The 15951-nt window shown below is 41.6% G+C and overlaps 1 protein-coding gene across 1 annotated transcript in view; it reads left to right on the forward strand.

Annotated features, from left to right (window-relative positions):
- Positions 1-15951, forward strand: part of golga2 (golgin A2) — a 56679-nt gene that overhangs the window by 24956 nt on the left and 15772 nt on the right. The window contains exons 16-20 of the mRNA XM_084324070.1: positions 538-645; positions 1375-1462; positions 3786-3928; positions 5499-5717; positions 14805-14918. Of these exons, the coding sequence (XP_084180196.1) occupies positions 538-645; positions 1375-1462; positions 3786-3928; positions 5499-5717; positions 14805-14918 (672 nt within the window). The remainder of the gene's footprint in view (positions 1-537; positions 646-1374; positions 1463-3785; positions 3929-5498; positions 5718-14804; positions 14919-15951) is intronic.

Raw genomic sequence — 15951 nt, forward strand, 5'->3', positions numbered from 1 at the left:
GTCGTACGCACAGGTTAAGCACAAATCTGTGCGTAAGACACGTTGATGAATGAGGGCCCTGGTCTGTTGAGAGGTCCACGTTCACCAGGTCTGTTTAGAGGTCCACGTTCACCAGGTCTGTTTAGAGGTCCACATTCACCAGGTCTGTTTAGAGGTCCACATTCACCAGGTCTGTTTAGAGGTCCACGTTCACCAGGTCTGTTTAGAGGTCCACGTTCACCAGGTCTGTCTGTTTAGAGGTCCACATTCACCAGGTCTGTTTAGAGGTCCACAGACAATGGCCCACTTATTTGTCACTAAAACATGGTGGCTCAAGCTTTCAGAGCACGATACATCTTCACAATAACATATGTCAAACACTTGAGCACAACCAGGTTTCCTGGCCTGATTGCTATGTTCATTTCTGTTCATATTTGTGAAAATTCCAATATTTCTTTTAAATACTACTATTTGAAACCTGTAGAGTGAACGCCAATGCTGTGAAGCTAGCATGTTGAATGAGGTTTCCTCCTGTCGTGCGTGTGTGTTGTGGTGCAGCTGATGGAGTCAGTAGCCCAGCTGCAGACGGAGAGAGACAGTTATGCTGAACAGATCCAGGAGGAGGGGCGCGTCTGGAAGGACAAAACGGAACAGCTGCTAACACAGGTAAGTCACTGTGGGTCTAGTCTCACACTCAACTCTCATCAACACCAAGAGTCTGACGGAATTCTCTCTAAACATCTGTATTTTAGACCGAAAAAGACCAACAGATTTCTTCTCTGCGGATCCTAACGCAGAGGGGCATGTGGGACATGTCACATGTGATCAGGCCTACTGGCATGTCGGAGAGCATTCACTGCCACGTTTCAGGAGGGGGAGGGAGATAATTGGCTTAGACTTTCCCTTTACCCTCGGACTACCTGAACACAGAGTCAGTATGTTGTGCCTGGGAGCTCTAGCACACTAAATGAGGTGCAGCTGGAGATCCTGGGCTTGACAGAATCACAATCTGATTTACCAAGTGTGTTTGCACAGTACAAGGAATTTCTTATGGTACTTTGGATACAAACAAGGATGGTCAAACAAGTTCTGCACTCAAAAGAATAGGAATAAAGATTAGAAAAATACAGATATTTACAAGATTGAGAAAATGCAAGACATTGGTCAGGGAATGTGCAAGGGTTATCAGACCGATGTGGAGATAACACGGCCCACATACACATACAAGTTTAATGTAATGTTGTGTAAAGCGGCCTGTAGATGTTTGCTGAGTGAGACTGCAGCTCTAGTGATATACTGTAAGGCTGTCGTTTGTATATTGAAACTCTCCCCTGTGGGAACAGACTGCCAGGTTTTGTTTCCCTGAGAATTAGTTTGACTCGTGTGTGTTGCCAGGTGAATCTGGTTGCTGAGGAGAGGGACAGAAGCATTAACCAGGTCCAGGAGTTTGAGACCACCATTGCTGAGCTGATGAGCGCTGCAGGTGAGTCATTTCCAGGCCCTTTCTCCTCCATCACACGCTACCATCTCTCTAGCCCCTTTTGTGACTATGATGCATGCCAACAAGTTTTGGCCAGTGAATACACAGTCACTTGCTAGCCCACAGCAAACCAAGCAATATTCACCATGATGGACTGGTTTTGGACCAACGGTTCATTATAGTATCACAGAGAAATTTCAAAGGTACTCACAGTTGCATGAGGGATTCGGTAAAAAAAAACGGGATGGGCTCTACAGTGCGACCATATTGCTCGGATATGCCCCTAGAAATATGTGTGTGCGAACCGGAAAAATCAATTACTCGCACGGTGTGCGAGTGAAGATTACAGCCTCAGTCGTCCTTTTTTTTCTCCGCTGATAAATCGTTAAAAACTGCAACAAAAAAAAGAAGCAAATTACCAACCGGAAGCTCTCATTTTGCTTGTTTACTTCCTGAAAGTCCGCCATTGCGATATGCGAGAGTTTCCCGAGACATGTAACTTATTCTAGTCTTACCAATAGCAATAGATTTTAGAACACCTAGATTTAGCGATAGCAATAGTAATATAACGTTAATGCAACAAAACGAATGCCTTGCTTTGTTAATCATAACGTTGATGCAGTAGCGTATGTCGTTGTGCCGCACACAACAGCAGAGGTGGGCAATAGGGTCCAGCTGCAGCGCCGGACGGCCGGAGTGCAAGTGGTGTGACGTAATTGGCAGAATCGACTGTCAATCAATGGTCTACCTGACACGCAAACTCATAAACAATGTTTCTGTACTGGAGGTGTACAGTATTTCAATAGGCAACCCTGAAAGGATTAGTTTTCTAGAAGAGCAACACTAGCCAAAACATAGGCATTGTATGCATAAAAGGGGCAAAAGCTAAAGTTAAGTGACTGTTACTTTTGTAGCAGTAGTTTGATTTGATTGTTTATTTGATAGGGACAGCACATGTTAATGAACATCAAATACAAAATGTAAACATGCAGGGTTGTAGCAAGAGCTAATTTACACCAGGAGACAGCAAACCTCTTTCAATAAATAAATAGCCTGCTTAGGGTAAAAGCATTGTGACAATCAATGATAAAAACAACAATAAAAACAAAAAGTTACATAAACTAAATCAGATTAAAAATGATCACAGTTCTGGTTTGCCTTAAGATGCAGTTTAAGATGGGTCTTGAACATGGAGTATGTGGGGCACTCTAATCACAACTGGTAGGCTATTCCAGTAGTTACCACCCAGAGAACACAGTTTTAGCAAAGGTAGTATACCGAAAAGGCACCTTACAGTCCCCTCTACTGATGGCCCTGGTGGTAATGCCAGTGTCTCCTTTTTGTTCAATGTCACTGGCTTTTTTATTAGGCCTAGTTGTTGGCTACAACTTTGCCACAGTAGGCATTAATCACTTAATAGTTCAAATGTCTGTGTCCCATTCCCGTTTGCACACGCAGATACACACACACGCACACAGTGGGCCAGTGACTTTGGTGGTATGTGCTATTGCACAGATGTGTGTCCCGTTCCCGTTTGCACATGCACGCACAGTACAAATATACATTTATATAAAAAAATTTAAAATAAACTCTGTTACTTGAAATATTTTCACTGTGCTCCTAAATATTTTTGTGTGCTCCTAAATTTCTTTGTGTGCTCCTAAATTTTTTCATTTAGGAGCACATGTGCTCCTTGGGAAAAAGGTTAGCGTAGAGCCCTGGGTTTGAAAGCTCAGCGTTGCTAATAAACATTTTTATAAAGGTGTAAACATCACCAAGCTCAGCATTGCATCAAAATGGCTTACTCTCTTCTTCCGCATTGTGACATGCCGGAGCGCGGTGATTGCTGGGTGCACCAGGCATGTCACAATGCAGAAGAAGAGAAGAAGCCAATCACAGCGCTCCGGCATGTCACAATGCGGAAGAAGAGAGTAAGCCATTTTGATGCAATGCTGAGCTCGGTGATGTTTACACGTTTATAAAAATTATTTAAAATGTTTTAAAAATTAGCAACGCCGAGCTTTCAAACCATCCCTTTTTTTGACCGAATCCCTCGTACCTTTTGAATAATTGTATAATGAACCGTTCGTCCAAAACCAGTCCATCATGGTGAATATTGCTTGGTTTGCTGTGGGCTAGCAAGTGACCGTGTATTCACTGGCCAAACCTTGTTGGCGTGCATCACAGTCACGAAAGGGGCTACCATCTCTCACTCCCCATCTCTCCATCCCTCTTGCTCACGTGGAGTTCACGCTATACTTTGTTAGAGATAATACAAGTTCCATCAAGTGCTTTATCCCTCCTCCTCCACCATCCTCTCCGTCAGCTCTGCTGTCCCAGGAGACGGAAGCTCGGGGACAGGCAGAGCCCCTGCCCACGGGGCCCTCGGAGACGGAGCTGGCTCTGCAGGAGGCCCTCAGCAACTTGCAGCAGGAGAAAGAAGCCCTCAACTCACAGTACCAGGCACAGGTTAGCACGACAAAGATCCATCTGTAATCACCATTTAATTTGTATTATTAACCTCTTTGTGGTATATAATCCAGAGAAATAAAAAATTGTAATCAGGAAGTCATTTGCTTGCAAAAAGCTGGAGATCTCTAGGAGATGTAGTTTTGTAAATTTTTAACGCTCATTGAAAGCCCTGTCTTTCCGTCATCATAATGACTACAGCAAAATGGCCGCTCGGATTTATTTCCGGTCGAAATTCGCTAGCTATTGAATACAATTCCTAAACTGATATTTCATTAACACTTTAACCTATTGGTAAACAAACGTATTGCTGAAAATATACACTATGACTGCTGTTGTGACATGGTTAGGGTCTTTACTCTTAGATACATTTGGAAAAGAAACGCAACATTATGTCATACAGTCTAGAGAGAATGATTTATGACGTGATGTAATTTGCGGTCCGCCGATGGACCGCACTGGTGGAAGAGGTTAAAGGTATTTTATTTGTATTATTATTATTATTATTATTGCCAGACCCTAGGCTGGTAAAGCTATGCCTCCTAAAGTGTGAAAACGGAAGTACAGGAAGTACCAGCTACAGGCTTTCCGGTTTCGACAAAACAATTATAGAAACGTGTGAAGTGCACAATTTCCTCGTTTAAGCCACTGCAACGGCTTTGCCTGAAGAATTTACTACTAGCTTGTTTGCCGACAGGATTTGGGAAAGGTTTCGTCCGTTCCGAGGCAGCTTCCAGGGGAAGTACATACACCGGAAATTCTACCCCATACACACTTTCGGCCGTAGTGCTTTACCAGTCTATCTCACGGAGGAGATACAACTGGGAACGAGGTTAGCCAGACCCAGAGGCCTGGCCTACAATAGCTAATAATTGTATGACTCCTTGACTCCTAGTGCATGTAGGGCTGGGCGATATGGCCAAAATATCATATCACCATATATTTCATAGTTTTGACAGTATTTCGTTTTTTGTGGTATGACATCCTTTTTATACCTTTATTTTGAAATACAATTAAAACTGTCTGTTTTCTTAAACTTTTGTAATACTTCTGCAAGGAACAACTTATAAAATATATATATGTGTAGTTTTTATTTATTTATTTTAAAACATGTACTATATTGTTGATGCCGATATATAAAAAAAAAAATACATACCCTTGTATGGATCCATGATGGTATACCTTCATATTCTGTATACCTCCCAGCCCTACACTCATGTGTGAGTGTTATGGCCAGGTCTGGCTTAACTAGGCTTGCCAAGTCTTGTTGTTATTCTTGCATCTACTACTGCTACTGCTGCTGTTACTACTACTATTTCTTTATAATGAATGTGAAAATTCTTGGAATAGTTTGATGAGATTCCAAAGTTGAACTGAAACAGCAAAACTTGACGTTGAACTTGAAGTCTGTTCACTTCCAGTGATCGGATGACGAAGAGGCTTCTTAACCCAGTAACGCTCCAGCGTTTCCAGTGATCAAAGACACTTAAGGATCTAGTAACTCACCTCTGGTGTCTGTTGTTTAGTCACTCCAGTCATCGCTTCGCTCCCTCCCCTGTCCCCTACCCAGCGGCGTGACAATGAGCAGCTGAGCCGGCTGTACACGGAGCAGGAGGCCCGCGTGGTGGACCTGGAAAGCAAGGCGGAGAGTCAGAGCCAGGAGGCCGGGGACCGGCGGCGCATGCTGGAGGACGTCCAGTCAGACAAGGCCACCATCAGCCGAGCCCTGACCCAGAACCGTGCGCTCAAAGACCAGCTGGCTGAGCTGCAGAACGGCTTCGTCAAACTGGTGAGTCTAGGAGAGGGACGGCATCTCTACTGTGTCTTCGTAAATATCTGAAGAACTTCATAAGAACAAACTTAACCCTCTGGACCCTATTGTTAAAAATCTGAACCTGAACTTCATGGGTTTGTTATGGAATATTTGTTAGTGGGCATGTTCATATATGGTACCATATATGAAGATCACAACTAGGGATTTTAAATGATATAAAATATGTGTATCATTATTGTGATTATTAGTCGTGTACAGAAATCTTTTTGAGTTGAAATTGAACTTCAAACAAACGGATGCAAACAACCACTTTAGGGACATGGGACTGAAAAACTTTTGGGGTATGGGATTTAGACAATTGTGGGCAATCTAGAACAGTTGACAGATTAGAAATATAATCTATTGTTCAAAAGTTATGAATGAAACTAAATCTCACAAATAGAAATGGTTTAAAAATAGACTCATATTTATTTTTTAACTATTATATTTATCTGATCATTTAATGTGTGCGTAATTTTTTTTAATAAAATGTACCCCGTTCTCACTCTTAACTCATTGACTGCCACGCTGTTTTTCCATATTTTTCTCCCTGGCGCCAGCGTTATTAACCATTTTCACGATGTTTGCGGACCCATCGTATATTTTATATTATAGCTATGGAGACAATAGTATGGCTCATTTGACAGATACTCCCAACAAGGACAAAACTGTTTATTTCTACATATACCACGCTAAAAATCGCCCTGTTTCACAATAATCCAGGCTGGTTTTCTAGATCTTGAGATATAGTGTTTTGTGCGGTATGCGCAAATCTTGTGGCTGCTCGCCTGAAACCTATATTATTGCCAGGTCAAAGGTAAACACGCCCATGTTTCTTCACAAAGCCATCCGACGCTGCATTACAAAAGCATGTTTTATGATGGGGTTCGGTAAAATAGCCGTTACCTGTCAGTAGGTACTCCACTCCGTTGTCTTCTTCTATAGTCTGCTCGGGCTAGACTATACCACGGAGCCGAATAGGTTTCCTCATCGGCCGGTTTGACTATAGTATTTTTATGATTTACCAGAAGTGCTGAGTTCAACATAGTCTGGTGGAAACGCACTTTATCGTCCATAATCATCATCCATATAATCCGTATTGGCTTCTTCATAATATCCAATAGTTCGCACTAGGCGATCGCCATTGTCATACGTTAGATTGCTGTAGTTTGCTCAGTGATGCCATGCCACTGCTGCCACTGCTGTGAGTGCCCTAGTGATCCCTAGTGATTTGGTTACTCTCAGCCCATGCAGTTCATAAGGTAGGCGATACTGCCACCTGTCGGGATTCAATCGTCATTGCCGGTTCCAGCCACACTCACAACGGCCCGCACGAGTGTTTAGAATGAGAAAATGGGAATAAAAGGAACTAGAAACGCTGCCCTCCCCCCGAATGAAGAATGCCACTCGTTCTTAACACTTTGGATGCCACGCCTCCCCGTCTCAACCTTGTTGTGTGCCACCACCCACTTCAATGATAGCGCAGCGCTCTCATATTTGCGAACGCATATACTACATCTTAAATTATAGTGTATGTGTCTAATCTGGCCGTCGCTTATCAATGACTTGTTTGCAGTCAACATTGTCGAAACGGATTGTTTTTTAATCGGTTCATTTCCATTTTATACCATTTTGAAAAACGCTCGTTTCTTGAAACTTCCAGAAGATTCTGTGATAAACGCCCTATACTGTAATACACAAAACATGTCATTTTTCGGCCTATTTATGAATCGTTTTCAAATAAACGCTAGATCAGTGGTTCTCAAACTGTGGTACGCGTACCACTAGTGGTACTTGGTGGTACTGCTGGTGGTACTTGAAAACATTTACAAAAAAGCAACACATTTATTTATTTATTTTTTAATTTATTTTTTGCAGTCAGGCCACTGAACTTAGAAGCAGGCCAGGCCAGTGTTTCTGGTTGCGGCGGCGCGATAGTTAGATAATCTAAGTGGGGAACAACCAGGAGATCACTGTGACAGAGCGTAATGCAGTCTAAAGAGTCATAAATCTTTAATTCAACTTCAGCCCTGATCATAACCATTTATTTTTTGTAATGTCAGATAAAAAATGAAATACTCCCACTTTTCTGAAAAGAGTTGGTGATAAATCTGACATTACAAAAAATCCATCAAAATCTGTGTTGCTGCTAATCATTGACACATGCCTAGCCTGTAATAATCTCCCCCAGAAAAATGTACCGGTACTTTGCATTTGATATATTGAAAATATTTTTCTTTTGTGTTTTTTTAACAATAATTTGTGATGCCATCACACAAACTGGCATTTAAAGGGTAAACATTCAAAAATGTATTGAATATGTGTTTTCTTTTCTTTTTTACAATAATTTGTGATGCCCATCACAAACACTGGCATTTAAAGGGTGAAGTGTGAGTGTGAGAGAGAGAGAATGATGGACAATTGCTTGCTGTGTGAGAGAGAGAGAGAGAGAGAGAGAGAGAGAGAGAGAGAGAGAGATAATTAAGTACATTTGCTGAAATACAGTTCTTAATTTTCTCACTTGCTATGTGAGAATGTTAGTTATCAGGGATGCACCGAAAATTCGGCCACCGAAAGTTTTTGGCCGAAAATGGCCAAAAATGGCCTTTCGGCTTTCGGCCAAAAGAGTTTTTTCACCGAAAATATATCACCGAAACAGAAGTAACCTAACGCGTGTTGTTGTGATGATGTCATCAAAATGCGGATTCATTACAAGTGTAAGCGCTGTGAGCTCTTCAGTCCTGCGTGATACTCCTCTTGGGACTCGGGAGCAATGCATCTCCTCGGGAGTCGCGCTGTTTCTATGTAAACTCCAGCGCAACGAGTCCAATAAATGCGTCTTTAACATACTTTATCCTTATTTACTATATATATCACTGAGTGATCTAATATGCATATTATTCAGAGCGAGAGGGGGAGGGATTGTTTCTCTCACATTGACGCTATCTGTCCTGCGTGATACTCCTCTTGGGACTCGGGAGCAATGCATCTCCTCGGGAGTCGCGCTGTTTCTACAGTATGTAAACTCTGCGCGCAACGAGTCCAATAAATGCGTCTTTAACATACTTTATCCTTATTTACTATATATATATCACTGAGTGATCTAATATGCATATTATTCAGAGCGAGAGGGGGAGGGATTGTTTCTCTCACATTGACGCTGTCTACTGTGCCAAAGTCATCTGGGGACTAGAAAGGTGTGCTCAGTAGAGCACAGATGTCCGCCTCTCTCTTTCTCTCTCTGATTGATTTATTGAAAACTTTATTAACAGATTGCAGAATGGATACAATACAGTACAGCTCAATACACACAATTGTTAAGGGGATGCAGACCAGAGAAAGACTTTTGTCTTGTTTACATCAGGGTCCCCCATTTTCAATTCATCAGGACATATATGACATACATGACATACAGATAGACAGTACTGCTACATCTATACATTTATGACATACCAGATTTGTAAATACAGTACTGTTTGTGATACAAAAAGACCCATAATAGTGATTATTTATTATTTAAGTTAAGTTTAGCCATAATCATATATTTTTCCATAATCAGGTAGCTGAACAACATTGGTAAAAAAAAAATCTATTCTATGAATCATTTTCGGCCTTTCGGTTTTCGGCCAACTGTTTCCTATTTTCGGTATCTGTTTCGACCAAGAATTTCCCATTCGGTGCATCCCTAGTTATTATGTTCTCAATGCCCCTTGCATTGTATGAGTTGTGTGGAAGCGTTTGCTAGTTCTAGTGCTAACCCTTTGTACATTGTGGCTGTGTCTGACAAAAGTTAACAATAAATAATGGTATTAGGAATACATTTGCCTCCTGCGTGAACTGTGCATAGCTGAATAGACTGTATTTTAACGCCGGTTATATGGTGGTACTTGGAGAGCCAGCTACGTTCTCAGGTGGTACTTGGTGTAAAAAGTTTGAGAACCACTGCGCTAGATTATTGATAGTATATGTGTACTTATGCACGCTATAGAAGCGGGCTGAAAAATCGAGTCTCTTATTTCTTGATCGCACACACACACACAGGGCCCACGTTGATATCTCTGTGAAAAAAGCTCTGATTATCCTAAGACTGGTCAAATAGATTCCTTACCTCAGATCAGATGTTCTCTAAAAATATTATTCCAATTCCTGATCGCCATTCCAAATATCGATCGCGTTTATTGATCCAACGCTGGGTGGTCGAAACACCGATTCCACGCTGTTCTGATGGTCCAGAATTAATCTGATCGTCTCGGGTGACTTGTCTGAGAAGTCAAATGAGGAAGCAGGATTTTATTTTTTTCATGCTTTTTATTCAGTCTAATCCAATGGGGTGCAGTACCACAGGGAGAGACGATAGGGGGCGGTATTTTCCCAATGGAGCTCAGAGAGAGTTCCAGTGGTAACGGGAGACTACAGTGATGAAATATGAATAAAAATCGCTAAAAAAAGAGATTTCTCGTCCGTGGCACTCAAAGTGTTAAAGGTCCACTATCTTATAAATGGCCTTTTCCAGTGGTTTGCATTGTTTTCTAGCAATGTGGGGTTGTACCAACACTGACTAGATGTGAAATTCTCATTCAGTCCCATTCCTCCAGTTCAGCTGATACAAGATCCTCCCCCACTAAACCAAGCGATTCAGAATTGACTCGCTATCCTACGCTGATCTGCCACCGCCCGCCCACAATCAACTGTGATACGTTGAAATTATGATCAAAACGGAGCGAGTGTAAATAATGCGGAAGCGGTTTCCCTGTCAGACACCACTTCCTAAAAAGAGAGAGGGAGAGACCGAGAGGGAGAGAGAGGCTCATATGGTATGAGTCTCGGAGTGATATCGCCTCTCTGCCCCTGCTTTTTCACACACACTTGCGACTTGAGCCGCTGCGCGCTCTCGTCTCTCTGTCTCTTTCCCTCTCTCTCCCTCTCTATCTCCCTCTCTCTATCTGTCTATCTCCCCCCCCCCCCCCCCCCCCCCCCCCCAAAGGTATCTGCCAGTGCAGGTGGGTGACTGTCACTCAAAGCGCATTGCGAGTATGGGCGGAGCCTAGCCAGAAACGGCTTGGAATCTCGAAGGGCAGAAAGTGGTCCACCAACGTACTTGATTAAAAATACATAACAATGAATTTTATTGAAAGAAACCTTACAGATGTGTTCCATAGACTCACAGGAATTGTGTAAAATTGCCCAAATAGTGAAAAGAATAGCAAAATGGTTCCCCTTTAAATTGAACGGGCATTCTCGTACTTTTCATACTTAAACGCCTCGCCAGCTCTTTATAAGAGCATCCAGGACCGTATGCACACAAGTCCACAGGGAACGTGAAAGCATTTAGCAACAAGATTAGATTCACGTTTATCGTCATTACACTGCACAAGTACAGTACAACGAAAATAAGTTTGGCATCCAACCAAATGTGTAAATGTAACAGTGAAGTGCTATAGTAACATACAAAGTATACAGGTGATTAAACTGGGTATAAAATATATAAATGAGTACTACTGGGTAATAGTAGTCCAGTAGTAACATGTCATACTGGCCAGCAGTAAGAGTAGGTAAGGTCCAACTAAAGAATCGCGAAACACAGGAGTGAGTACCTAGTTTTACAGTTTGATCTTATTTTGTGAACCAGGAAGTACAGCTGCACAGTTTATGAGCCTGACTGCTGAATGACACAGCATGTATAGCTAGGGATGCACCGAATATTCGGCCACCGAAAATGGTTAAAGTCATTTTCAGCTTTTGGCCGAAAGGGTTTTAGCACCGAAAATATATCACCGAATGTCAAAGAACAGGCTTATGTAACGTTCGTAATCGAAAGTGTTGTTGTGATGACGTAATCAAAACGCGGCTACAGACTTTGCGCAACGTATAACGTGAGCAGCTTGGCAGCTCTTTCTGCGTTCTGTCATAACTAACTCTTCTTGGGAGTCGCGCTGTTTCTATGTGAACTAGTGCACTGCAACCTTGCCCAGGCCCGACGGGGCCCGGCCCGGCGGGTTCGGGCTGGGTAGGGCTTTTTTTTTAATAAATAATTCGGGCTCGGCCGGGCCCGGGCACCGCCGTTTTTTATTTTTTTTTATTTTATTTTTTTTATAACTAGGGTTATAGGATAACCTTCGTTTTCCTTAGGATTCATTTTCTCTTTTGCGCCAGAGAAACATTTGGATGTAATTACCGCAGCGCGCAGGGAGAACTCAGGGGACAAGTTCAACTCGATTGGTTGTGTTGGAATATAGCCAGTTGGCGAACGTTTTAATTTGTTCTTGGGATGTATGTAGCTGGTTGGCGAAGTTTTGTTAACGGTGTTCAACGTGTTGCTGACGTCGTGGTGAGTGATGTTTATTATTTGCTGGGTCTCTATCGCTACCTGTTTTGGTGTGCTTTTCATTATGTTGCGCTCTGCTCGAAATCTGATTTCTGTTTTCTGTTTGTAGGCTATTGTGTGTCGTGTGTGTGTGTCAAAGAAGATTCTATAGCCTTCAATACGTTTTACGAGGCTGATGTGTGAGTCAGTCTAAGCGAGCACTGGGAGAGACAGCATTCTAATAAGAGAGAAACAGGCTATGTAAATGCTTCTTAGTTTTGTTTATTACGTTCATATAAAACCGTGTTTCGAATATTTAAAACAAATACATTAAACAAAAAAATATTATTTACAGTCGGGCTTATTTTCGGGCAGGGCCTGAAGTTCACGGGCTCGGGCAGGGCTCGGGCTTTATTTCAAGGCCCTTGCAGACCACTAATGTGAACTCCGCGAGCAACGCATCCAATAAATATGCTTTAACATGCTTTATATCCTCGCCATTACTATATGCCCGTCGCGGTTAAAACCTTTTAAACTAACGTTAACATTAAGCTAGCTAACAACGCTTCCGGTCCTCTTTCACTCGTCTCTCGTAAGCTACGTCATCCCCCGCTAAGAGTCATGGGAGATGTAGTAAATACAGTCCTTCCATAATTCCATGAATTATGACTCAGTAACACTACAGTAACATCATTAAGTCTGCTATAAGCTATTATCCCTCTCGTGTGTGTGTGTCTTTATGCAGATCTTTATGCTGTTTTAAAGCACCTTGGCTTTGTTCTGAATGCACTTTGTTGTAGTTATCCTACAGAGAAAAGAAAATGCCCTTGACTTTAATGCACATTTTGTTGTATGCAAAGAGACAAATTTTTAATTGTACAATCTTTCAGCAGGCATGCAGGTATGCATTCAAAAGTGCTGAATAAATGTTTTATGGGCCCATAATAGTGATTATTAATATTATTTAAGGTAATAGCCATAATCATGTCTTTTGCCATAATCAGGTAGCTGAAGAAAAAAAAACACATTATATATATATATATGTAAGGGATAATGTATAGCTACGAGGTCATTGTCGCAAAATAATTGACCGACACAGAGTTTAAAATACCGAGGCGCAGCGCCGAGGTGTTTTAAACATCAGTGAAGGTCAATTATTTTGCGACAATGATCGAGTATAGCTATACATTGTCCCGCTTATGGCTAACTTGCTAACAATATACCTAATTCATCGACAAGACTAGATCAAATGAAGACGCAGTTGTTCTGTGGCTCTGTCAGCCCAAATAAAGTGATTATTATTATCGGCAGCCGGCAGGTCTGTGGTCTCTGGTCTGATTGCATGACTGAGTGCAGCTGTGCATATGCTGAGCTGCAGTGTGTCAGTGGGGCTTGATTGCGAACAGCTGCGCACAGCGGTCATTATTGTCCCACAGCGGTCATTATTGTGTGATAACGGACCTCTGACGCGCGCTATTGACCAATCGCAAGCAAGCATTTCGGCGAATGTGAAAACGCCATGTAATAAATATACATATTTATTATATTGTCATTTTCTGCCTTTCGGTTTTCGGCCAAGAATTTCCCATTCGGTGCATCCCTATTTTTGACCATACAAACTGTTTAAAAACAGTTGAGTACCTCAGATGAAGAACCATGTAAATCTAAACCTTTCATATCTAAAGATGGTAAGTTGGTCATGTTGTGTTCATTCATTGAGTTTAAGACAGTAGAGGCTGAGTACTTTCTTGTGATATATCACAGTCACACTCAATAATGATTAGCTTTTTCCAAACTGCCAATACATGAGCCGTCCAAAGAATTTCATTGTTATATGGTTCATAGCTGTCAACATTGGGATTTGAAAATAAGGGAGATTTGTATATTGTGTCTGTCATAAATGTCATTATGAATTGAAAATGGGGGACCCTGATGTAAACAAGACGAAAGTCTTTCTCTGGTCTGCATCCCCTTAACAATTGTGTGTATTGAGCCGTACTGTACCCATTCTACAATCTGTTAATAAAGTTTTCAATCAATCAATCAATAATAGGCAAGGGTACACAGTGAATCCTAAATCTCCACTAGGCAACCACTTATCAGTCCAACAAGGACTGGGTGAACTACTAGTTGCTACATTAAATTAATCAGATACCTGGTTGAAAGTGAAATGCTGTGAACATCCCTGCATTAAATGAATGGAAGCATAAGACAAATTCAGTATAAATTCACTTCATGTAGTAGTATACTGTAGTAGAGGTGGGGGAAAAAATCGATACGCAGTAGTATCGCGATACTTTGCGTGGCGATACTGTATCGATACAGGGATGCCAAGTATCGATATTTAATTATTCATTAAAAAAAATTGTATAAGGAAGTTGCATTGTTCATTTCAATACCTGTAATAGTACAGTAGTCCACACCCATGGTTTGCAAGGGTTCCATTTTACCATACGCAATTTAGCCATTGTAATGAATATATACTACTACTATTCTTTTGCCAACACTGGTTGTAATTTCTCCAAGGCATTTTAACATGTCTCTCTTGGCGTCAGATTTTTGGTTTGGTGAAATCCTTTGTTGCTTTTCATTTGAGCCTGGGACTGGCCCAATATCCTACACCACTTCCAGTACTGGTGTACCCCTACCGATCATGTAAAGTGCATTCAGAACAGTGACTACCAAGGGTAGAAAGATGTCTGTCTTGAAGCTACTGTATCTCATGGAGCATTAATCCCCCCCTCTTTTCCTCTACAAAGACCAATGAGAACATGGAGCTGACCAGCGCTATCCAATCAGAGCAGCACGTGAAGAAGGAGCTCGCTCGCAAGATGGGTCAACTCCAGGAGGACCTGCACAACCTCAAGGAGCAGGTGAGGAGACCTCACTATCTCTCTGCCCCCCCCCCCCCCACACACACACACACATATATACACACACACACACACACACATATATACACACAGTACAGTTTGAAAGTGAACCCTTGGAAGTATTCAAACTCACACATTCAGAGTCAAATCACTATATAAATATCACTATTATACATCTAATATGCATAGACAAAGCACTGGTTAGATTTCTGCTTCATACTATCCTGTCAAAACTGCATCACTCCTCGTTTCAAGAGTTTATTCATCACATACATACCAGGGCATACAGTGAAATGCGGTTGGCCATGCCCGCTACGATTGTGCAAGAATATAATGGTAAATAGGAATACAAATAAGTAGAATAGACATGATGATAAAATAGACATGTTAATAAATAACTTCAGTGTTTTCTGTCAGTCTTCACTGTTGCTTTGTGAAAAACAAGTAAAACACTAGATGTGTTTGTCTTTATAGATCAGGCTTGGGAAGCTGAGGTCAAATCTCTGAGGCAAGCTGACATATGTAGGATAACTCTGTGTTGACAGGCAGATTATTTGGGGTTAAAAGGGTCGGGAAGTGTTGTTGTGTGAAAACCTCAACCCTTCTTTTTCTCCGTCCCGTCCTCTTGTACACGTTTTTGTGTTTTTAGCCTCTAAACACGGCAACCGGCATCTGTAGCAACCCATAGCAACAGTCTTAACTTCCCCAAGCCTGATAAATATGTTGATCAATTTGATTGATTGATTGATTGAAAAGTTTATTAACAGATTGCAGAATGAGTACAGTACATCTCAATACATACAATTGTTAAGGGGATGCAGACCAGAGAAAGACTTTCGTCTTGTTTACATCAGGGTCCCCCATTTTCAATTCATCATAACATATATGACATACATGACATACAGATAGACAGTACTGCTACATCTATACATTTATGACATATCAGATTTGCAAATACAGTACTGTTTGTGATACAAAAGTGTCCAGAAAAGGAGTGTATATACATTTGGCGTAGAAACTGTACATTGGAGGA

The sequence above is a fragment of the Notolepis coatsorum genome, assembly GCF_963971535.1.
Source record: "Notolepis coatsorum genome assembly, chromosome: 11".
Taxonomy (NCBI): Eukaryota; Metazoa; Chordata; class Actinopteri; order Aulopiformes; family Paralepididae; genus Notolepis; species Notolepis coatsorum.